This window comes from Oncorhynchus masou, chromosome 22 (assembly GCF_036934945.1).
Source record: "Oncorhynchus masou masou isolate Uvic2021 chromosome 22, UVic_Omas_1.1, whole genome shotgun sequence".
Lineage (NCBI taxonomy): Eukaryota > Metazoa > Chordata > Actinopteri > Salmoniformes > Salmonidae > Oncorhynchus > Oncorhynchus masou.
The window spans coordinates 38,585,575-38,611,762 of NC_088233.1; the positions used below are offsets into that span (position 1 = coordinate 38,585,575).

Below are 26,188 nucleotides of genomic sequence, written 5' to 3' on the forward strand. Positions count from 1 at the left end.
TTTGCTATGTAACTGAGAGTCTCCTCATTGAAAACATCCGAAGCTCTTCAAAGGTAAATGATTTTATTTATTTGGTTATCTGGTTTTTGTGAAAATGTTGCGTGCTAAATGCTACTCAAAATGCTAAGCTAGCTTAGCATACTCTTACACAAATTAGTGATTTGCTATGGTTCAAAAGCATATTTTGAAAATCTGAGATGACAGTGCATTATTTTCATTTTATTTGCAAACTATCGTTAACGTTGCGTATGCTAATGAGCCTGAGACTTTATTCACGATCCCGGATCCAGGATGGGGAGTATCAAGAGGTTTTAAGCCCGCTGTCTGTGGCGTGAAAACTTGGAGCTAGACGACAGAAACAGCCAATACATTCAATAGTGTGTGATTGGACCTTAAATTACTTAGTCATAAAAGGCGGGGGTTTAAAAATTAGACAGGCTTAGCTTTACTTTTTATGTTATGATGACCAGTCCAACTCCCTTCTCACTATAGTGGTATATTAGAAAGGGAAAGGGGAAAGTGGGATACCTTGTCAATTGTACAACTGAATGCCTTCAACTGAAAGTGTACCTATGATGAAAACACATTTCAGTTGAAGGCATTCAGTTGTACAATTGACGAGGTATCCCACTTTCCCCTTTCCCTTTCTAATATACCACTATAGTGAGAAGGGAGATGGACTGGTGGCTGACTAAATACTTTTTTGCCCCACTGTATGGGTGTATCTAAAAGTTGAATGAACGATCATAGTGTTTTAACATGTAGGCTAGCGCATGCTATTAGTAAAGAATTTCTCTGACCTTTTACCCTATCTAACAAAGCTTAAGATCTTCACATGGTCACTCACGGTCAACAGGAAAACTAGGCTTCAACAGTTATATAGAAATATACAGTATAATGCTTACTTAGCCTTCTATGGAAGGATGGACAGATCCACACTGTAGACATAGTACTTCATGGTTACATTAGATTTATTGCAGTTGAGGTTTACTTCGTGTTTAGAAAATTAGAGCAGATCTCACAGGACCATCGAGGGTGAGAGAGGGGGCTTAAATGTCATTCTGAAGCAGCAGAGATAGACGGCTGGGGTCCAGTCCCGTGTGGTGCCAAAAGGAATGGTCTCTCTCAGGATCTCTTTTACCCAGAACTGACCTTTACTAGTCCTCTCAGACCCGGTTACATTCAAACAGTCGTACAGAGAATGTCACCATGCATCATTAAGTTGGACCACAGACAATCCTAGCACATTCCAACAACTATTGTCATAGTGAAATATTTCTTCTAATGAGCTTGCCATAGTGTTATTTTAAAATTCCAGAAAAAAAATCCAGTGTTCTAAGAAGGTGTGTCATGGCAAGGTGCGTTTACAGTTAAAATGTGTTATTTTGGTGTTTCACAACTACAACAAGGCAACTAGGGAGTTAAATGTTTAGCCTAAACCAAACTCTTGGCTCCAACAGTAGATATATCTCCTTTTCCCAATCCTCCTTACCTCTTCCTCTCTCACCTATTTCCTTCTCCCTCTGTTTTGCCTCTCTTCTCTGCTTTCCCTCCACTTCTCCCTTACGTCCTCTCTCTCAGTTTCAGCTGTGCATCAGACCAGTGAGTGAAGTAATCACTGCTGTGATGAGGCAGACTTATTGTTGTTCCTAGGCCATATCCTCCTATGAACCTCCACAGTGGAGTGGGGGGGGGGGGGAACCTTAACAAGCACTTCAGCAGGAGGAGGGGATACTTGCAGGTTAGGGGGAATGGTGGGGTATTTGAGTAGGCTAGTCGTGCAGCACAGGTGCAACCCTGTTAAGGAGGCGCAGGAAAAACCAACAGTCGATCTATTCACTTGTTCTTCCTCTTCAAGGTGGGCGGATGTGGTGAAGCATGAGGTTGGGGGTGTGTCTTGGGCGTAGCACTCTCCCTCTTGGGAGTGTTGTTGAGGATGTCCAGGCTCTTGCGACTGGACGAGATGACATCAGCCACAAACTTGGTGCAGTCCACACAGACATCACGCAGGCTGCAGCCATGGGCGTACAGGTGGGGGAACTCCTCCTCCACAGACCGGCGGGAGAGAGTACGCAAAGATCTGTGGAGAGGGAGGCAGGTGTTATAACCCTTCAGTGGAGTGCTCTGAGAATATAACATGACCAGGAACACTCTGATCAGGTCGCATTGGCCTGGAGTTTTTCCCGGTCAGGGCACATGGTTTGGAACAACTCTAGGCCCTACCCATCTATAATGGCCTAAAGGGGGACATTAAAGACTGACTGCGGAGTAATCAGATGGGTAAATATTACATAATGGCTACTTAGAGATCTGAGTGAAATGGAGGAGTTACATAACAAATGCTGAGAGATCTAGAGGATGGCAAGTGATTGGATTAAGCATGTGAGTTACTACTGGCTGGGGTGAGCAAAGACATCCTCTGCTGAGGTAAAGAGATCCAGTTCAGTGGCCATGAAGTAACTCAAATAGATTGGAATATATACTGTACAGGTAAACAAGACTCACTTGTAAACCTCACTCTTGCGACCATGGCTCTTTGGGCTGCTGTGAAAGCCCACAGTGTAGACTGGGATGTGGGCCATCTTCTTGGAAGGAATCTTCATCTGTGGCAGAGGGTGAGGGAAAATAGATAGTTAAAATGGGCATGGGTGAGGAGGAAGAGGAGTAGGACGTTTGAAGAACTGAGAGAGATCATATATCTGCAGGAGAAAGTGAAGAGGAAATGGAAGACTTAATAAGATTAGGAAATATGAGAAGACAGAGCTGCGAGAATGAGGGAGAAACAATGTCACAAAACATCAACCTCAACAGAACCTCAAAGCACAATCACAAACTATACTGAACAAAAAAAATAAACACAACATGTAAAGTGTTGGTCCCATGTTTCATGAGCTGGATTAAAAGAACCAAGAAATGTTCTATATCACAAAGCTTATTTCTCTGAAATGTTGTGCACAAATTTGTTTACATCCCTGTTAGTGAGCATTTCTCCTTTGCCAAGAAAATCCATCCACCTGACAGGTATGGTATATCAAGAAGCTGAATAAATAGCATGATCATTACACAAGTGCACCTTGTGCCGGGGACAATAAAAGGCCACTAAAATGAGCAGTTTTGTAACACAACACAATGCCACAAATGTCTCAAGTTTTGAGGGAGTGTCCAATTGGCATGCTGACTGCAGGAATGTCCACCAGAGCTGTTGCCAGATAATTTAATGTTAATTTCTCTACCATAAACTGCCTCCAACGTTGTTTTAGAAAATTTGTCCAACTGGCCTCACAACCGCAGACCACATGTAACCACACAAGCTCAGTACCTCTACATCCAGCTTCTTCACCTGCGGGATCGTCTTAGACCAGCCACCCGGACAGCTGATGACACTGAGGAGTATTTCTGTCTGTAATAAAGCCCTTTTGTGGGGAAAAACTCATTCTGATTGGCTGGGCCTGGCTTCCAAGTGGGTGGACCTATGCCCTCCCAGGCCCACCCATGACTGCACCCTTGCCGTCATGTGAAGTCCATATATTAGGACCTAATTTATTTATTTAATTTGACTGACTTCCTTATCTGAAATGTAACTCAGTAAAACCGTTAAAATTGTTGCGTTTACATTTTTGTTCAGTATATATTCAGAACCCTGAACTTACAAAACAGAACAACACAGCAAAGACAAACCACAATCTCACACGACAAACTACAACAGCCCAGACCTAAAACCTATTTAGCACAGAAACACAAATCCAAATGGTCTGATGACTGAGGTACACATTAAAATAATTGACATGATGATTGACATGATTAAAAGCACAGAATAATATTATGAGCCACCACAGAACGTATTTTGCTCGTCTAAAGATATATACTGTATATTGAATACAAACCACATTAGCAGAAAGAACTGTGAAAACATGACACATTCCAAAAACATGAATTTGCATTTACACTGTCAAAGAGGAAGGGGCTGTAGGATACCTTTGCACTGCAGGATCCACAGACAGACCTGAAGGAGAAAGAACCACAGGGACAAAGCTAAGAATCCCCTGAATTACACTGCCAACAAAACATATGGCGCTATTCAATCAAACCCACAATGGTATGTGAAAAAGCAACATTATTCTTGTTTTTCTTGACCAAGTTTAAATTAATTGAATATGGTGTTATTTCAAAAGGCGCATGTACTAATGTAACACTACATACTGTGTAGTGTTTCCTGACCTTTTACAGAGCAGGCAGGTAGATGGCCAGGAAAAGAGGGGAAATTTAATTCTGCAGCAACAGCACACCTGGGACACACATACATATACAATCAATAAAACCTCGCTCATTAGGCTTTGAGAGAACAATATGAAAGAATATGATGTAACTGCCTGTACCTTGCCTCTCCTCAGATTGTAATACAGTTCCTTGTTCTGGAGGTACTTCTCCATCTCTGCTTTCACCAGCACACGACGCACATTGATGACCTCATCGACTGTTAAGGCAAGACTCTCCACTGGGTGACTGAATTCCTCCTTCACAGGGATATAGAGAGGGGTTGAGTAGGTAGATAGGAGATTAGTCAGGTCAGGTTGAAGTGGAGCACCCAGGGGAAGCAGTGTGGAGAGGTGATCAAAGACAATGGGCCACTCACCATCCACTTGGGTTTATAGCCACCCCGAGAGCTGGAGCCAGTCTCTGCCCCTTCTGTGGTCTCATCCACTGAGCTGAGAGAGATACGGGCAGGGGAGTGAGGCACCCAGCCTGGCACAGGAAGAGGGAGGGAGGGAGACGAAGAGAGGGAAGGGGAGACAGACAGACAGACAGACAGACAGACAGACAGGACGAATAGGAAGAAAGCTTTGAATCACAGTCCATGATGTTCTTCTATTGAGTCAGAGCTCTGAACATTTAAAGCTGTAGGCTAAAAAGGAGCTGTCAATGAAATAAATTAGTGGTGACATGTAGTGTTTTTATCTGTTTGTTTTTGTTTGGAGTATAACACATGCAGGAACACTTGCAAGAAGATCACAGCAGATCCTTTTTTGACATTCAAGAGGGGAACTAAATTGGGGTCGGAGTAAATGAAAATTAGGCTAGGTATTAGTAGTAAGACTTTGTATGTGATGTAACCTGGCAGCATTCGCGTGAAACTGAAAGCGCGAACCATTGCTTTTAATCAGGGCAAGGTGACCGGAAACATGACCGAATACAAACAGTGTAGCTATTCCCTCCGCAAGGCAATCAAACAAGCTAAGCGTCAGTATAGAGACAAAGTAGAATCGCAATTCAACGGCTCAGACAAGAGGTATGTGGCAGGGTCTACAGTTAATCACAGATTACAAAAAGAAAACCAGCCCAGTCACGGACCAGGATGCCTTGCTCCCAGGCAGACTAAATCACTTTTTTGCCCGCTTTGAGTACAATACAGTGCCACTGACACGGCCCGCAACCAAAACATGCCGCCTCTCCTTCACTGCAGCCGAGGTGAGTAAAACATTTAAACGTGTTAACCCTCGCAAGGCTGCAGGCCCAGACGGCATCCCCAGCCGCTCCCTCAGAGCATGTGCAGACCAGCTGGCTGGTGTGTTTACGGACATATGTAATCAATCCCTATTCCAGTCTGCTGTTCCCACATGCTTCAAGAGGGCCACCATTGTTCCTGATCCCAAGAAAGCTAAGGTAACTGAGCTAAACGACTACCGCCCCGTAACACTCACTTCCGTCATCATGAAGTGCTTTGAGAGACTAGTCAAGGACCATATCACCTCCACCCTACCTGACACCCTAGACCCACTCCAATTTGCTTACTGCCCAAATAGGTCCACAGACGATGCAATCTCAACCACACTGCACACTAACCAAACCTATCTGGACAAGAGGAATACCTATGTGAGAATGCTGTTCATCGACTACAGCTCAGCATTTAACACCATAGTACCCTCCAAACTCGTCATCAAGCTCGAGACCCTGGGTCTCGACCCCGCCCTGTGCAACTGGGTACTGGACTTCCTGACGGGCCGCCCCCAGGAGGTGAGGGTAGGTAACAACATCTCCACCCCGCTGATCCTCAACACTGGGGCCCCACAAGGGTGCGTTCTGAGCCCTCTCCTGTACTCCCTGTTCACCCACGACTGCGTGGCCACGCACGCCTCCAACTCAATCATCAAGTTTGCGGACGACACAACAGTGGTAGGCTTGATTACCAACAACGACGAGATGGCCTACAGGGAGGAGGTGAGGGCCCTCGGAGTGTGGTGTCAGGAAAATAACCTCACACTCAACGTCAACAAAACTAAGGAGATGATTGTGGACTTCAGGAACCAGCAGAGGGAACACCCCCCTATCCACATCGATGGAACAGTAGTGGAGAGGGTAGTAAGTTTAAGTTCCTCGGTGTACACATCACAGACAAACTGAATTGGTCCACCCACACAGACAGCATCGTGAAGAAGGCGCAGCAGCGCCTCTTCAACCTCAGGAGGCTGAAGAAATTCGGCTTGTCACCAAAAGCACTCACAAACTTCTACAGATGCACAATCGAGAGCATCCTGTCGGGCTGTATCACCGCCTGGTACGGCAACTGCTCCGCCCACAACCGTAAGGCTCTCCAGAGGGTAGTGAGGTCTGCACAATGCATCACCGGGGGCAAACTACCTGCCCTCCAGGACACCTACACCACCCGATGTGACAGGAAGGCCATAAAGATCATCAAGGACAACAACCACCTGAGCCACTGCCTGTTCACCCCGCTATCGTCCAGAAGGCGAGGTCAGTACAGGTGCATCAAAGCTGGGACCAAGAGACTGAAAAACAGCTTCTATCTCAAGGCCATCAGACTGTTAAACAGCCACCACTAACATTGAGTGGCTGCTGCCAACACACTGACTCAACTCCAGCCACTTTAATAAGGGGAATTGATGGGAATTGATGTAAAATATATCACTAGCCACTTTAAACAATGCTACTTAATATAATGTTTACATACCCTACATTATTTATCTCATATGTATACATATATACTGCACTCTATATCATCTACTGCATCTTTATGTAATACATGTATCACTAGCCACTTTAAACTATGCCACTTTGTTTACATACTCATCTCATATGTATATACTGTACTCGATACCATCTACTACATCTTGCCTATGCCGCTCTGTACAATCACTCATTCATATATCTTTATGTACATATTCTTTATCCCTTTACACTTATGTGTATAAGGTAGTAGTTTTGGAATTGTTAGCTAGATTACTCGTTGGTTATTACTGCATTGTCGGAACTAGAAGCACAAGCATTTCGCTACACTCGCATTAACATCTGCTAACCATTTGTATGTGACAAATAAAATTTGATTTGATTTGAACCTCTAAGCCTAAATAAGTGCCAATGCTAAATGTAAAGGAAGCAGGAGCGAGGACTAACCCTGTGACATGGCTGTAGACTCCTATGGGGTTTAACCACAGCCAAGTCTTACGGTTAGACCAAGGACCAAACAACTAGAAAACAACAGCAGGCTAAATGTAGGCTAATGTAAATCAGCTGCTCATCACTACGTTTTGGACAAGTCTGCGATGAGAAGGGGCTGACATTCCCCTACAAGAGTGGCGACAACTCACTGAACCCCCATTTGTTTTTGTTCTCTCCTACTTTGGTCAAAACCAACTCGGTCGGCTTGTGGTTACAGAGTCCGCCCTGAGATTGGAAAGTTGAGAGTTAAGGGGATAGATTGGGGGTAAGGGCCTCCATTCTGGCTAAGGCTTGTGTAAGGAGATGGAGAACTTACTTACTAACTAACTATGGTCAACACATCTCCCTCATCTCACCAATCAAGGGGCGTAAGAAATCAATCAAACCCATTTGCTGTTTTCCTCCTAGCATTTTATGGATCTAGTTCTTATCTGTACAGCTTTATAAGTTTATTATATCCATCATGAAGCCCTAAAACAAACTATTGCATTTTATTTATTTTACATTTTTTAACAGTTTACACCAGTGTTTTATTTGCAATTATATGATTTTTTTGTCAGGCTTGCTTTTCAACATAAATAAATATTTGACATGACAAAAATACCAAAATATCTGTTTCATAAACTGATTACAGTAATTAGCTTAATGACGAGCTACAGTATCACATGAATACAGTAAATGTCGCCCTCTGTTGACCAAGACCTGAAACTGTCTGCAGTGAAAGGAGGCTCAGTGACAATACTGACCTCTGTGCGTGGGGGGTGGCCCAGCCCCTGAGAGCGTGTGTGACCGTGGTCTCTCCCCCCTCCACAACACAGCCCTTCCCAGATGGGCGGATTCGGACAGTGAGGAGAGAATCTCCCCCCTGAGCTCAGCCAGGTCATGTTCAGAGAAGGAGCGGTCCCGTTTCATGGATGTGGGAAAACTCTCAGCCCGGCATAGCTCTCCTGGAGACTCCTCATCCTGCAGCAACAACAAGACAGGAGGAGGAGGAGGAAATTGAACATCTTGTGTGAGAGGCTTAATTGGTAGATGGTGTTGTAGTTATCTTCTCTCTTTCCTCTCACCTCCAAAATACTCATCTCCTCCATCTCCTGAAGAGTAGGAGCTTTGAGCAGAACACGAAGATGAGATGGGGGGCGGGACCTAAGCTCTGAGACTGACAAGTCAATGCAGGAAGTAGATTTGAAATCACACGGGAAGGTCGGTGCCAGACAGGGCAAGGAACCAAACGCTGGGGAATGAAACACAACACACAAACACTGAACTCTCAAACACATGTAGAATACATGCCACGCTAGGTAGATGCTACGTGTATGGGTCGTTCTTGAATCGCGGTGGTATTTGCAACCATGGAAAACACTTAAAGGACAAATGGTCCAATCAAATTTTATTTATACTTATGGGCCCTTTCCAACAATGCAGAGAGAAAGAAAATGGATAAATAAATAATAATGAGGGAAATAAGTATTTGACCCCTCTGCAAAACATGACTTAGTACTTGGTGGCAAAACTCTTGTTGGCAATTACAGAGTTCAGACATTTCTTGTAGTTTCTTGTAGTGGTTACCAGGTTTGCACACATCTCAGGAGGGATTTTGTCCCACTCCTCTTTGCAGATCTTCTCCAAGTCATGAAGGTTTCGAGAGTGACGTTTGGCAACTCGAAACTTCAGCTCCCTCCACAAATGTTCTATGGGATTTAGGTCTGGAGACTGGCTAGGCCACTCCAGGACCTTAATGTGCTTCTTCTTGAGCCACTCCTTTGTTGCCTTGGTCGTGTGTTTTGGGTCATTGTCATGCTGGAATACCCTTCCAGGCCCATTTTCAATGCCCTGGCTGAGAGAAGGAGGTTCTCACCCAAGATTTGATGGTACATGGCCCCGTCCATTGTCCCTTTGATGCGGTGAAGTTGTCCTGTCCCCTTAGCAGAAAAACACCCCCAAAAAGCATAATGTTTCCACCTCCATGTTTGACGGTGTGGATGGTGTTCTTGGGGTCATAGGCAGCATTCCTCCTCCTCCAAACACGGCGAGTTGATTTGATGCCAAAGAGCTCCATTTTAGTCTCATCTGACCACAACACTTTCACCCAGTTGTCCTCTGAATCATTCAGATGTTCATTGGCAAACTTCAGACGGGCATGTATATGTGCTTTCTTAAGCAGGGGGACCTTGCGGGCGCTGCAGGATTTCAGTCCTTCACGGCGTAGTGTGTTACCAATTGTTTTCTTGGTGACTATGGTCCTAGCTGCCTTGAGATCATTGACAAGATCCTCCCGTGTAGTTCTGGGCTGATTCCTCACCGTTCTCATGATCATTGCAACTCCACGAGGTGAGATCTTGCATGGAGCCCCAGGCCGAGGGAGATTGGCAGTTCTTTTGTGTTTCTTCCATTTGCGAATAATCGCACCAACTGTTGTCACCTTCTCACCAAGCTGCTTGGCGATGGTCTTGTAGCCCATCCTTGGAAAGCTCTTTGGTATTGGCGATGGTGGAGAGTTTGGAATCTGATTGATTGCTTCTGTGTACAGGTGTCTTTTATACAGGTAACAAACTGAGATTAGGAGCACTGCCTTTAAGAGTGTGCTCCTAAACTCAGCTCTATAAAAGACACCTGGGAGCCAGAAATCATTCTGATTGAGATGGGGTCAAATACTTACAGTGCCTTGCGAGAGTATTTGGCCCCCTTGAACTTTGCGACCTTTTGCCACATTTCAGGCTTCAAACATAAAGATATAAAACTGTATTTTTTTGTGAAGAATCAACAACAAGTGGGACACAATCATGAAGTGGAACAACATTTATTGGATATTTCAAACTTTTTTAACAAATCAAAAACTGAAAAATTAGGCGTGCAAAATTATTCAGCCCCTTTACTTTCAGTGCAGCAAACTCTCTCCAGAAGTTCAGTGAGGATCTCTGAATGATCCAATGTTGACCTAAATGACTAATGATGATAAATACAATCCACCTGTGTGTAATCAAGTCTCCGTATAAATGCACCTGCACTGTGATAGTCTCAGAGGTCCGTTAAAAGCGCAGAGAGCATCATGAAGAACAAGGAACACACCAGGCAGGTCCGAGATACTGTTGTGAAGAAGTTTAAAGCCGGATTTGGATACAAAAATATTTCCCAAGCTTTAAACATCCCAAGGAGCACTGTGCAAGCGATAATATTGAAATGGAAGGAGTATCAGACCACTGCAAATCTACCAAGACCTGGCCGTCCCTCTAAACTTTCAGCTCATACAAGGAGAAGACTGATCAGAGATGCAGCCAAGAGGCCCATGATCACTCTGGATGAACTGCAGAGATCTACAGCTGAGGTGGGAGACTCTGTCCATAGGACAACAATCAGTCGTATATTGCACAAATCTGGCCTTTATGGAAGAGTGGCAAGAAGAAAGCCATTTCTTAAAGATATCCATAAAAGTGTTGTTTAAAGTTTGCCACAAGCCACCTGGGAGACACACCAAACATGTGGAAGAAGGTGCTCTGGTCAGATGAAACCAAAATTGAAATTTTTGGCAACAATGCAAAACGTTATGTTTGGCGTAAAAGCAACACAGCTCATCACCCTGAACACACCATACCCACTGTCAAACATGGTGGTGGCAGCATCATGGTTTGGGCCTGCTTTTCTTCAGCAGGGACAGGGAAGATGGTTAAAATTGATGGGAAGATGGATGGAGCCAAATACAGGACCATTCTGGAAGAAAACCTGATGGAGTCTGCAAAAGACCTGAGACTGGGACGGAGATTTGTCTTCCAACAAGACAATGATCCAAAACATAAAGCAAAATCTACAATGGAATGGTTCAAAAATAAACATATCCAGGTGTTAGAATGGCCAAGTCAAAGTCCAGACCTGAATCCAATCGAGAATCTGTGGAAAGAACTGAAAACTGCTGTTCACAAATGCTCTCCATCCAACCTCACTGAGCTCGAGTTGTTTTGCAAGGAGGAATGGGAAAAATTTCAGTCTCTCGATGTGCAAAACTGATAGACATACCCCAAGCGACTTACAGCTGTAATCGCAGCAAAAGGTGGCGCTACAAAGTATTAACTTAAGGGGGCTGAATAATTTTGCACGCCCAATTTTTCAGTTTTTGATTTGTTAAAAGTTTGAAATATCCAATAAATGTCGTTCCACTTCATGATTGTGTCCCACTTGTTGTTGATTCTTCACAAAAAAATACAGTTTTATATCTTTATGTTTGAAGCCTGAAATGTGGCAAAAGGTCGCAAAGTTCAAGGGGGCCGAATACATTCGCAAGGCACTGTATGTCCCTCATTAAAATGCAAATCAATTTATAACATTTTTGATGTGATTTTCTGGATTTTTTTGTTGTTATTCTGTTTCTCACTGTTCAAATAAACCTACCATTAAAATTATAGACTGATCATTTCTTTGTCAGTGAGCAAACGTACAAAATCAGCAGGGGATCAAATACTTTTTTCCCTCACTGTAGATATGTACATATAAAAGGAATAAAGTGCCTAGGCAACAGGGTAGATAATAAACAGTAGCAGCAACATATGTGATGAATAAAACAAATAGTTAGTGCATAAAGGGTTTAATGCAGATAGTCCTGGTCGCTATTTGGTTAACTACAGTGGAGGCTGCTGAGGGGAGGACAGCCCATAATAATGGCTAGAACGGAGCAAATGGAATGGCATCAAACCATGTGTTTGATGTTTTTGATACCATTCTACTTATTCTGATCCAGCCATTACCACAAGCTCATCCTCCCAAATTAAGGTGCCACCAGCCTCCTGTGGTTAACTATTTAACTAATTATTTTCACAGTCTTATGGCATGGGGTATCAGCTGTTCAGGGTCCTGTTGATTCCAGACTTGGTGCATCGGTACCTCTTGCAGTGTGGTAGCAGAGAAAACAGTCTATGAATAGGGTGGCTGGAGTCTTTGATAATTTTTAGGGCCTTCCTCTGACACTGCCTCGTATAGAGGTCCGGGATGGCAGAGAGCTCGGCCCCAGTGATGTACTGGGCCACACACACTACCCTTTGTTGTGCCTTGTGGTCGGATGCCAAGCAGTTGCTATACCAAGCGTTGATGCAGTGGATCAAGATGCTCTCAATGGTGCAGCTGTAGAACGTTTTGAGGATCTGAGGGCTCATGCAAAACCTTTTCAGCCTCCTGAGGGGGAAGAGGCTTTATCGTGCCCTCTTCACGACTGTGTTGGTGTGTGTGTACCATGAAAGATCCTTTGTGATATGGACACGGAGGAACTTGAAGTTCTCGACCAGCTCCACTACAGCCCCGTGAATATGAACGGGGGAATGATCGGCCCTCCGTTTCCTGTAGTCCACGATCAGCTCCTTCGTCTCACTGACATTGAGGGAGAGGTTGTTGCCATGGCACTACACTGCCACGTCTCTGACCTCCTCCCTATAGGCTGTCTCATCTTAATCGGTGATCAGGCCTACCACCGTCGTGTCATCTGCAAAATGAATGATGGTGTTGGAATAGTGCGTGGCCACGCAGTTGTGGGTGAATAGGGGTCAGTGTGGCAGACGTGTTATTGCCTACCCTTACCACCTGGGAGCAGCCCGTCGGGAAGTCCAGTTGCAGAGGGAGGAAGTCCAGGATCCAGTTACAGAGGGAGGTATTTAGTCCCAGGGTCCTTAGTTTACTAATGACCTTTGTGGGCACTATGGTGTTGAACGCTGAGCTGTAGTCAATGAACAGCATTCTCACATACAGTGGGGCAAAAATGTATTTAGTCAGCCACCAATTGTGCAAGTTCTCCCACTTAAAAAGATGATAGAGCCCTGTAATTTTCATCATAGGTACACTTCAACTATGACAGACAAAATTAGAAAAAAAATCCAGAAAATCACATTGTAGGATTTTTAATGAAATTAGTTGCAGATTATGGTGGAAAATAAGTATTTGGTCAATAACAAAAGTTTATCTCAATACTTTGTTATATACCCTTTGTTGGCAATGACAGAGGTCAAATGTTTTCTGTAAGTCTTCACAAGGTTTTCACACACTGTTGCTGGTATTTTGGCCCATTCCTCCATGCAGATCTCCCTAGAGCAGTGATGTTTTGGGGCTGTTGCTGGGCAACACGGACTTTCAACTCCCTCCAAAGATTTTCTATGGGGTTGAGATCTGGAGATTGGCTAGGCCACTCCAGGACCTTGAAATGCTTCTTATGAAGCCACTCTTTCGTTGCCCGGGCGGTGTGTTTGGGGTCATTGTCATGCTGAAAGACCCAGCCACGTTTCATCTTCAATGCCCTTGCTGATGGAAGGAGGTTTTCACTCAAAATCTCACGATACATGGCCCCATTCATTCTTTCCTTTACACGGATCAGTCGTCCTGGTCCATTTGCAGAAAAACAGCCCCAAAGCATGATGTTTCCACCCCCATGCTTCACAGTAGGTATGGTGTTCTTTGGATGCAACTCAGCATTCTTTGTCCTCAACACGACGAGTTGAGTTTTTACCAAAAAGTTCTATTTTGGTTTCATCTGACCATATGACATTCTCCCAATCTTCTGGATCATCCAAATGCTCTCTAGCAAACTTCAGATGGGCCTGGACATGTACTGGCTTAAGCAGGGGGACACGTCTGGGACTGCAGGATTTGAGTCCCTGGCGGCGTAGTGTGCTACTGATGGTAGGCTTTGTTACTTTGGTCCCAGCTCTCCGCAAGTCCTTCACAAGGTCCCCCCGTGTGGTTCTGGGATTTTTGCTCACCATTCTTGTGATCACCCCACGGGGTGACATCTTGCGTGGAGCCCCAGATCGAGGGAGATTATCAGTGGTCTTGTATGTCTTCCATTTCTTAATAATTGCTCCCACAGTTGATTTCTTCAAACCAAGCTGCTTACCTATTGCAGATTCAGTCTTCCCAGCCTGGTGCAGGTCTACAATTTTGTTTCTGGTGTCCTTTGACAGCTCTTTGGTCTTGGCCATAGTGGAGTTTGGAGTGTGACTGTTTGAGGTTGTGGACAGGTGTCTTTTATACTGATAAGTTCAAACAGGTGCCATTAATACAGGTAACAAGTGGAGGACAGAGGAGCCTCTTAAAGAAGAAGTTACAGGTCTGTGAGAGCCAGAAATCTTGCTTGTTTGTAGGTGACCAAATACTTATTTGGCCCCACTGTAGGTGTTCCTTCTGTCCAGGTGGGAGAGGGAAGTGTGGACTGCAATAACGATTGCACCATCTGTGGATCTGTTGGGACAATATGCAAATTGGAGCTGGTCCAGGGTGTCTGGGATGATGGTGTTGATGCGAGCTGGGAGATTTGGTGTCACTTTTACCTTTTTAAACATGCTGGCTGGAGTTTTACTGTTATCTATTGCCATGGAAGGAGAGTTGTGACATAGGCCGAGTGGGACTCTGTTAAAACGTATGTCATGGCTTTCAAAGCATTTCATGGCTACAGATGTGAGTACTACGGGGCATAGTCATTTAAACAGGTTACCCTGGTGTTCTTGGGCACAGGGACTATGGTGGTCTGCTTGAAACATGTAGGTATTACAGACTGGGTAAGGGTGAAAATATCAGTGTAGACACTTACCAGTTACACATCATACATGTTTTTGTTTTATATTGATCTGTTTATCAATGATAAAACATAATGCAAGTCCTTTATACTGCCAGACTTTATGTTTATGCATTGTTTCAAATCATTAAGAGTGTATTGATGCACCCCTGCATCAATCTAAGTAACATAATTTGAAAAATCCCAATCAAAATCTGTCAGTTTAAGTTGAATATATTTTTCCTTTGCCTGGGCTGTGTCTCAATCCACCACATCCACATCTGCGGTGGAAGGTGGCCGTTAAATCTTCTGCATCTGCGGTGGAAGGTGGCCGTTATATCTTCTGCATCTGCGGTGGAAGGTGGCCAAATTACAGCGGTGTTTGTCAGACCATGAGAAATCTCAAAAATCGCTCTCCTCATGAAAACAAAAATAAGGAGTTAAACGTGTCCAAAAAAACTATTTCCTGAGCTTTCTTAAAAACACTTTTTTTTATTCCTCATGATTTATTTTTTGACTGTCTTTTCTGCCATTTATGAATGTGTTATTCAATGCGTTTCTATGGGCTATAGTAGTAAAGGTCAAATTTGTGGTATGAACATCTTAAAACAACTCCATAGGTTAGTTTTTTTAAAGAAAAAAATATATATGAAAAGCATTTCGCTACACCCTCAATAACATCTGCTAAACACGTGTACGTGACCAATAAAATTTGATTATATATTTTTTAAAGGATTGATGACCTTGGTGTTATTATTCCTCCTGGAGTGTTACTACTACTACTCCTGCTGGAGTGTTACTACTACTACTCCTGCTGGAGTGTTACTACTACTACTCCTGCTGGAGTGTTACTACTCCTGCTGGAGTGTTACTACTCCTGCTGGAGTGTTACTACTCCTGCTGGAGTGTTACTACTCCTGCTGGAGTGTTACTACTACTACTCCTGCTGGAGTGTTACTACTACTACTCCTGCTGGAGTGTTACTACTCCTGCTGGAGTGTTACTACTCCTGCTGGAGTGTTACTACTCCTGCTGGAGTGTTACTACTCCTGCTGGAGTGTTACTACTCCTGCTGGAGTGTTACTACTCCTGCTGGAGTGGTACTACTCCTGCTGGAGTGGTACTACTCCTGCTGGAGTGTTACTACTCCTGCTGGAGTGGTACTACTCCTGCTGGAGTGGTACTACTCCTGCTGGAGTGGTACTACTCCTACTGGAGTGTTACTACTCCTGCTGGAGTGTTACTACTCTGGAGTGTTACTACTCCTACTGGAGTGTTACTACTGGAGTGTTACTACTCTGGAGTGTTACTACTCCTACTGGAGTGGTACTACTCCTACTGGAGTGTTACTACTCCTACTGGAGTGTTACTACTCCTACTGGAGTGTTACTACTCCTACTGGAGGCACAATGTTATCATAATGGTAAAACAAATTAAGTCATTAAGCTACCATATTAGTTGATTTAGAATGGGAATATATTTCATTTTAAAAAACCTGCAAAACTGAAGTACATTTTTTCCAAAATGCCACCATAATTAAAGAACGACCCATATAGTTCTAAGTGTTAATGCACTGTCAGTGATGCCCATACATCTCTTGGAGCCGGGTGAGTCCACAGGCTTCAGTTTGCGCTCCTGTTTGATTTCAGCGAGGACACGTTCGTGAAGGGACTGCTGCACCTGAGGAGGAGGGGGCAGGTTGCGCTCTGACACCTAGCATGCAACACAACACACAGGTAGACTGAGAACACAGGAGAAACAAACACAGACACACAGGACCCAGTCTCAGACTGTGTCTCACTGACCAGTCTATGCACAAGGTACTGGCACAGTGCAGTCATATCAACAGAAGGGTCATGGCATTTAAAATACTCAAATGCGGGATGATTTCGCGGCACAGTGTAGCCTTTTTTTGTCACCCACCACTCATGGTGTAGTGCTAATGACATAATTTCTTAAATTTGGATCGACAGATGTAGCCTATTGAATATCATTATAGAATATGCATAAACACATGCTGTCTGGGCATATACCCACATACCCTCAAACACCAAGTTAGGCATACCTCATTTTCAAAATAGGCCATCATCACTTTCTCGTAAATGAGAATTCTTCACGTTTTACGGCGAAACGTCCAAATCTGCATTGAGTTACTGTTTTGTGAGCACATTAGAGCAGTGTTAACAAACTTTATAGCCTTCCTGTATTCTGATTCAATCATGGAAGTCCAGAGCGGACATATGAATAAATCAATTTAAAATCCCTCATTTTGAAATCACAAAATACATTTCTTGTGATTGGGACATAAACATTTTTTGTTGTTGAGATCACCAGATCAACTATAAATAGGAGTGGACTTATTGATGATAGATTGACAGTATGGCTGGGGAGGCAGAGCCCATGGTGGATCAGCACATCTATTTTTATTTTGATTAAGGATTAACCCAGGTAGAATTTGCATTATGTCTGTCAGTTCCTGATGGCTTCCAGTTTTGGCTCCAATACAATACCATTTTAAAGATGTAAAAGTACAGTTGCACTACTATTTTAAACGGATTGAATCTGGAATGTTCAGTGCAAGAAAAGGTACCACAACTGTGGTTGCAGACTACCAATGAAAGTTAACGAAAGTTTACCAGTCTACCATTATAGATTTATTTCAATCTCTTTAATAGGGAGGTTGGCCTGTCAATAGCAGCAAAAACAAAGTTACAAACAACAATTAACAAGTAGTACAGAAAAATATAAATAGTAAAACAGGTGAAGTGAATCACATGCTGAGGTTTCTAAATATTACAGTCTATTTGTCATTTCAGCCATAAAAGGTGGGCAAAATGTTGTGGTGCTGAAGGACAGCTCCACCATTCATCCAGCTATAAAAAGCAGCTTACTGACCCGACACATACTGTAACATGTGCAGTTTGTTTGTAATTTGTAATTCCTCAGTATGCCATTGTTTGTCTTTCATTGCCAGAGCTTTGATATGAAGGCCCAGGCCTATACACTAGCACATGGCTACCTACAAGAGATGTGCCCTAATGAAAGGTCTTAGATCTTTGCAGAGTCTTTGGTCCACAATGACACTGCTGTCAATCTACCATCAATACGTCCACTCATATTTATAGAGTTTATCTCGTGAGGTCAACAAAACAACTTTTGTTATGTCGTGATCTTGAGATAAATAAGTCTTGATGTCGATATAACGAGTGTCACGGTCGTCATAAGCATCGGACCAAGGCGCAGCGTGGTATGCGTACATTCTTGTTTATTTAAAGAATGAACACAGAACAAACTAACAAAATGAAACGTGAAGCTATATAAACGAGTGCTGACAGGCAACTACACATAGACAAGATCCCACAAACACCAAATGGCTACCTAAATATGATCCCCAATCAGAGACAGCGATAAACAGCTGTCTCTGATTGAGAACCATATCAGGCCAGCATAGAAATACAAAAAACCCTAGACCTACAACAACCCAAGACATACAAAAACCCTAGAAAATACAAAAACTAGCGTACCCACGCTAGTCACACTCTGACCTAACCAAAATATAAAGAAAATAGAGATAACTACTGTTAGGGCGTGACAACTTTTCTTTATTCATATGTCCTCTTTGGACTTCCATAGTCATCTCCAAGTTTAGCTGGAATTTAGCCCGAACGGATTTAAAAAATGTGATTGGTTTATGATAGGCCTATGACATTCATTGCCTATGTCTCATCTTGCGCTACACATAGTATCAGATCTCAATAACAATTGGAGAAGTGTTTAACCTCACCAGTACTACATCCTTATTATATACATTTGTTCATAAGCCAACGTGACTGCAAGAGACAGGTTGGAATTTCTAACTGAAATATGGGACAAATTAACTTTTTTTTTCTTCCAAATTAATGGTGTTTGAATTTGTTAATAAAATGCAGGACATGGTTGTTTGGTTGCGGGAAAAAGGGACGAAATGCAGGACTGTCCCGCACAATCCGGGACATGTGGTCACCCTAGTCAACAGAATAAAATGTAATTGAAGGGACACTCACTGGTTTCAGTGGAGGGCGAGACCTGATGAAGTCCAAAATAAACTCATGGGCATTTCTTTTCACTCGTGTGGGGATGTCACCATCCTCCTACAGAGAGGAAATGAGTGAGGGCTGGGAGATACATACAGGAGAAATAACTACTGTCATACATGAATCACTAAATTTCCCATGAAAATGGGTTGAATTATAGGTTGTATAATTCTGTGTTAATTCTGTCTAATCCATTGAACAAGAATCTATCAGTACCAATACCCAGCTCACCATGACTTTCCGCAGCTGGAACTTGCGGGTGCGGATGTCCTGCATGAGCATCTCAAAGGGAGTGAGGCTGAACTCAGTGGGCAGTGTGTCAAACTCATGCTCCTGCACCTTCTTCAGCTTCACCCCCTGTCTCAGCTCCTTCATCAACTGGACCCAGAGACGAGTCTGAAATACACATATACAGTGCCTTCAGAAAGTATTCATACCCCTTTACTTTTGACATATTTTGTTGTGTTACAGTCTGAATTTAAAATGGATTAAATTGAGATTGTGTCACTGATCTACACACAATACTCCATAATGTCAAAGTGGAATTTTATTTGTAGAAAATGTTCACACAAAAAAAAACATTTAAAAGCAGTATTTAACCCCTTTTGTTATGGCCTAAATAAGTGTTGGAGTAACAATGTGCTTAACAAATGACATAATAACTTGCATGGACTCATTCAGTGTTCAATAATAGTTCTTAATATGATCTCTGTACCCCACACAATTATCTGTAAGGTCACTTAATCGAGCAGTGAATTTTAAGCAAAGATTCAACCACAAAGACCAGGGAGGTTTTTTAATGTCTTGCAATGCCTTGCGATTGATAAATAAATGTACATTTAAAAAAGTACAAAAATAACAGACGTTGAATATCCCATTGAGCATGGTGAAGTTATGAATTAGGCTTTGGATGGTCTATCAATACAGAATCACTACAAAGATACAGGCATCCTGCCTAACTCAGTTGCAGTTGAGGAAGGGAAAAAAAGTGCTGTGTACGTAGAGTTCCACGTTTAATTCATTGAAACTCACAAAAACAATAAAGAGCAAGAAATGTGACGTTCTGTAGAGCTCACAGGCAACAACACAAAAACATGATCCCACAAAACCCAGTGGGGAAATGGCTGCCTAAATATGATCCCCAATCAGAGACAACAATAAACAGCTGCCTCTGATTGGGAACCATACAAGGCCAACATATAAATAAATGCACTAGATCACCCACCCTAGTCACACCCCAACCTAACCAAAATAGAGAATAAAAAGGCTCTCTATGGTCAGGACGTGACAATTGTAGTTACTCCACAATACTAACCTAAATGACAGAGTGAAAAGAAGTGAAAAAAAGAAGCTTGTACAGAATAAAAATATTCCAAAACATGCATTCTGTTTGCAATATGGCAATATGGCACAAAAAATGTGGCAAAGAAATTAACTTTTTGTCCTGAATACAAAGCGTTGTGTTTGGGGAAAATCCAACACAACACATCACTGAGTATCACCTCATATTTTCAAGCATGGTGGTGGCTGTTAAGGGTATGCTTGTCATCGGAAAGGACTAAGGAGTTTTTTAGGATAAAAAGAAACAGAACACAGCTAAACACAGGAAAAATTCCTAGAGGAAAACCTGTTTCAGTCTTCATCCCAACAAACACTGGGAGACAAATTCCCCTTTCAGTAGGACAATATCCTAAACCACAACGCTAAATCTACACTGGAGTTGCTTACCAAGATGACAGTGAATGTTTCTGCGTGGCCTAGTTGAAATTTTGACTTAAATCTGCTTTAAAGTCTATGACAAGACTTGAAAATTGCTGTCTAGCAATGATCAACAACCAACTTGAAGAATTAAAAAAATAATAAATAGGCAAATATTGTCCAATCAAGGTATGCAAAGATCTTAGAGACTTACCCAGAAACCCTCACAGCTATGAACCCATTTTAATTCCACTTTGTAAAACAATCAAATTTGGAAAAAGTCAAGGGGTGTGAATACTTTCTGAAGGCAGTGTATTCTCACACATAAGCCCTCATGTACCTCGCACACCCCTTCAACCCAATGAAAGAACATATCCTCACCTACACACACAGTAACACAGACAACACACACAATCCCTGAATCTCACCCAGTCTGTGTGTTTCAGTGCATCGATCTCAGCTTGATCTTCCTGAGGATCCTCTCCATTGATCTTCTTCAGCATCTACAGTGAAATGATAATACACTGATGATAACACAACAATTAGGTTAACAATTACTTCAGAGCGTTACACATGACGGCTCTGTAATCTTTGATACAGAGACAAATCGGGAACATACCTCCTTGGCATTTCGGATTTTGATCAGGAAGGTTTGCAGCTCAAGAGTCTCAACGAACAAGGCTCTGCACACAGCCTGATAGTGCTCCGGAGCAAGAACAGGGTTTGCCAATCTGGAGGTGCACAGCGTCATCACCTGGCTGAATGTACACACTGGTCTTATAGCCCCCTTTTCTCCCTCATCTTCCTCTTCCTCCTGTCCACTGTAGCCCTCATCTGTTGTTCCGTTGCCACCGCCGGAGTCAGCCTGCAGGCTATGATCTCCTCCTGCCATGCGCTCAATGAGCCGCTCCAGCTGAGGACTCAGCTCCCGCTCCTCACTGTCATCCAGTCCCCAGTCTAGGGCCTGGTAGATGGCCACACCCAGAGACTGAACCAGCTGAGGAAACAGAAGCAAGAGATAGAGGAAATAAATAGGACTGAACAGCTGGAGACCTTGAGGTGGAGGGAAAAGAGCTCCAAATACGGAGACCGGCACAGCACACGTGTCCTTATAGTTGATAAAAGAGGGAAAAGACTGACATTCACCTATGACAGTGGGTTGTATATTACAGGGTGGGGATGAGGGGTTCAGAAACTCACCTGGCGCTCTGTGATTGGTGGAAGGGGAGGTCCATCTGTGTCATCTATGAAGACAAGAAAGTAGGCATGCAGCTGCATTACCTTGGCAACAAAGTGTTTTATGCCTGCTCTCCTCCCTGACATGGTCTGGAAATCTCCATTAATTTCACACATTTTTTATACAATATATTCTGTGTTGATCTGAGAAATATTGGCTTCTTAGATCTGAAAAAGGTTATAACTCCCTAATATAGAGTTGGGTTACCTTGCAATTCTTGGGTCTAAATATGAATAGAAAATATGATATACAGAAGAAAATACAGACAAGATGCATCATTTTCCCACCTTTGATCCCTTTATGGCTCTCGAATGCGCATTTTTCATTTCACAGTCATGACATTCTATATATCTCATGTGCTGCATTCAAAACTCAGCTAGCCAATCGCGGCTCAGTTTTCTGTATGCACAGGGAAGCGCAGGGCTCAGATGTCATTCATGACACCTGGGAGGCCTGAAACTACACGTTCAGCACAGCAGCCCCGCAGAACCGGAGACTGGTGGAGAGGCCTGGGTGAGGGGTCAGTGCTGCTCTTTCTGTCCAGAACAAAGCACTGAAAGCAGGGCCAGGCCCAGAGAAACAGAGACTATCTAAATATATCTGTGCCGTGGGCAAAGAGTCTGCCTGACACAAAGTGGTAGTACTGTTCTCTTTCAGGAGGGTGAAGACATTTCTATTCAAGCCCATCAGAAGCAGAGTAATAGATCCTTTCTGAACCATAAGACAGGTTTCATTATGGCCGGTCAGGTTCATGTAACCAATGACACAGACAGCGTCTCTGAGAGAACATGGAGTATTTCATCTTGTGCATGTCTGGTGATGATAGTTTGGCTGCGTTTAGACAGGCAGCCCAATTCTGATATTTTTTTCACTAATTGGCCAATCAGATAAGCTCTGAAAAAGATCTGACGTGATTGGTCCAAAGACCAATTTGTGGACAAAAAGATGAGAATTGGACTGCCTGTGTAAACACAGCCTTATTTCTCTTTCAGGCAATGTTTTCAAGATTTCATCTATTTTGGTACTGTTTTATCTCTGCTGCCCCTGTGGTTTCCCCCACACTCAAATTATGGACCATGCCATCTGTTGCCATGGAAATATGGGGGACAAGAAATGAAAAAAAAAACAGAGGGAGTTAAAAAATGAATACAAGCATATCAGAGAGAACTATAGGAAAAAGAGAGGGCGGGGGACAGAATATAGAGAGAGTGAGATTACTAGTGACCTCACCAGGTCCAACTTCCTGGTGACCTCATTCATAATCAGTATAAAACACACCCTTAGTAGGCTAACCTTAACCCTTAACCAATAATCCCTGTAGCCTACTTCATTACTCACTCATTTGCCAGGGTTAAGTAATTGTGATGACCAGACAGGTTGCGATGTGTGATGAAAGTTCAGAACAACATATGTATTCAACTCTACCCATACAGACCAACTGCATCAATAATGCAATACAATTGGGTCATCAGCAAGAACACATGTACCATACATATGCAGTAATATCCTTTTGTTGAGCCCATTAAATTGACTGAGTATCTTCTGTAAATGGTCGCATAAATGTAAACAAAAACATCCAAGAAACACCCCTCCTAAGTAAACAACTCCCAAGACAAGATGACCACAGTGACACTGTAGTGAGCTATCAATACTGTCTCTGTTATTAATTGTGATTGACATTGTTCTTATATACTTTTGTGGTTGTTCAATAATAATAAAAACAACAAAGTATTTATATATTTGGGCCTATACAACTCTGTCTCAGCAACTGATCTATAGCCTAAACTATTGGATGAATTATTGTCCAACTTGTGACATAGTTTTACTTGTATTACCTCTTACAAACTAACCTATTTAAAATGAAATAGAAAATTAGCATAATGCTAAGCTGATTTCGTATTGTTCTCTACTTTATGTGTTATTTCCATGCCCTTAATAATGTTGCAACATTTCGTAATCTACTAGCCTACTATCTCTTTCCACTCCCAATTGTATCCTTTATTGTATCATGCCATGGCCCAGTTAGTTATGCCAGCAACTCAGTTTGTATTGGTTTTCTTTGGGCCCTGAGCCCGTAGTGCACCCAGGTATTTTCTTGGCATCCAAAGGGATCCTTTAACCGAAACACTTGTGAATGGTAAACAGATTACAAATCTGCACAATATGTCTAAACTCTAAACCTTCTGTAACAAATCGATACATGGGGGAATTCCGCTGTAATAATAATTGCCAATTCAAGCCATCCCTGTGTGTGGAGGGAGTACGACTGACGCATTTATTGTAAATTGCCCATTCAAAACAATTTACCATGTTGCAATTATAGCCTACAAATAGGGAATCAATAGCCTAACAAATTCATTGAGCAATAGCTGAAAAGCCTATAATAAATTATATTGTAGGCTACAGTTTAGATGAGGTATTTTGGTGAAGCACATGGCAGTCAGGAAGTTGGATAAATAAATAAGATGAGCTAACAGAGCTCTCTTACCTGGTTCTTGCTTTGGGGAAACCGTCCCATCCCTGAGTAGGAGTATAGAGGACGGGTCCTTCACCCTGTAAACTCCACCAGTCACAGTGGCCGGGCGCGGCACTCTCAACCAGCTGCAGCATTGATAACACATCGCCCAAGCCTGCTCCTCGTTTATGGGCTGCTCGTAGGATCTCAGCACTTCTTCAAGAGACAGTTCTCTGGGGTCGCTCAGGTCCCGCACCTCTGCCCGGTCCGTGGGAGCAGACACCCTTGAATCTCCATCCTTGGCGCTTCTGTTTGTTGATCTGGCCATGGCTGCGGTAGGCGACCGATCCCATTACTCCGCCGGCTCGGAGGCCATTATCTGTTCCCGCCGGGTTCCTTCCTTCCCCACAGCACGCCAACTCAAACTGCCGCAGCTGCGAGTTACCATAACAGTAAACGAAAGCGATCTTTGATCTGCATGAATTTCGATCAGTGCCGAAAGGAGAGGAGGCGGAAACCTTACGCCAGTGTCGCAATCAACCTGCAAGGAGAAAAAAGGGGAAAACTTGTTGAAAATGTTTGACTAGCGACCGACCATACCTGGTAAACAATGATGAAGAGATATATTCATCTTTAAAGCTTATTGTTATTGAGAGAATAGACCATAACCTTAGGTTTGACAGTCTGGTTCCCCAGATTTTTGGCTCCACTGCAGCGTATCCCAACAGCCGCTGTGCTCCGCCCCTGTCTCACTCATCCAGAGCATCATCCAACCAACCCACAACATATTGAACCCACCATCCTATCAAAGTAGGCTACAGGGCGATCAACAGAAGCAGTGCATCATGCAGAAACTCATTCATGACATTCAACCCATATGTAGGCCCAAGGAAATAATAGCCAGCTGACTACAAATAAGAGCTTGGAAAGGGTTTATAAGTAGTTATAGACTGTTCATCATTATTTAATATAGGATAGTGTAGTTTATAAATAAGTAATAACCTTGTAATAACCATTGCTTGAAAATGTCATTCATTGACTACAGCTCAGCGTTCAACACTATTGTCCCCTCCAAGCTCAGGACCATGGGACAGAACAACTCCCTCTGCAACTGGAAACTGGACTTCCTGAGGGGCTGACCCCAGGTGGTAGGGTAGGCAACATCATCTCTGCCACACTGACCCTCAACATAGGGGGCCTGAAAGGGGTGTGTGCTTAGTCCCCTCCTATTCACCCACGACTGCGTGGCCACATTCAACTTCAACACCATCAAGATTGCTGACGACACAATGGTGGTTGGCTTGATCACATCGGACGATGAGACAAGTAGGAGGTGTGGTGGCGTGACAACATCTCCCTCAACAAGACCAATGAGCTGATCGTGGGCTTACAGGAAAGGTGGGACAAGCACGCCCCCATCCATATTAATGGGACTGCACTGGAGCAGGTTGAGAGTTTCAAGATCCTCAGTGTCCAAATCACTAAGGACTTAAAATGGTCCACACACAGGCGCACAGTCGTTAAGAAGGCACAACGGCGACTCTTCCCCCTCAGGAGGTTGAAAGGCTTTGGCATGGGCCCTCAAATCCTCAAAAGATTCTACAGCTGCACCATTGAGACCATCTTGACTGGCCTCCTCACTGCTTGGTATGGCAACAGCGCTGCCCTCGATCACATCACTGGGGCCGAGCTCCCTGCCATTCAGGTCCTCAATATCAGATGGTGTGAAAGGGGGGCCCAGAATATTG

At 43.3% G+C, this 26,188-nt stretch overlaps 1 protein-coding gene across 2 annotated transcripts; it reads right to left on the reverse strand.

The window, feature by feature from the left end:
- Positions 1-950: 950 nt before the first annotated feature.
- LOC135509452 (protein spire homolog 2-like) lies at positions 951-25,171 on the reverse strand. Of its 2 annotated transcripts, none has more exons than XM_064930122.1 (16): positions 25,110-25,171; positions 24,474-24,981; positions 21,949-21,992; positions 21,368-21,745; positions 21,177-21,251; positions 19,282-19,446; positions 19,021-19,107; positions 16,570-16,690; positions 8,523-8,689; positions 8,202-8,418; positions 4,634-4,743; positions 4,377-4,514; positions 4,219-4,286; positions 3,976-4,003; positions 2,506-2,603; positions 951-2,080 (listed from the first exon to the last, which is right to left on the reverse strand). In XM_064930122.1, the coding sequence occupies exons 2-16, from the start codon at positions 24,766-24,768 to the stop codon at positions 1,837-1,839; spliced, it is 2,235 nt and encodes a 744-aa protein (XP_064786194.1). In that variant the 5' UTR covers positions 24,769-24,981; positions 25,110-25,171; the 3' UTR covers positions 951-1,836. The 2 variants fall into 2 exon arrangements, with proteins under 2 accessions (XP_064786194.1, XP_064786193.1); XM_064930121.1 differs by having other exon boundaries at positions 3,946-4,003.
- Positions 25,172-26,188: the final 1,017 nt, after the last annotated feature.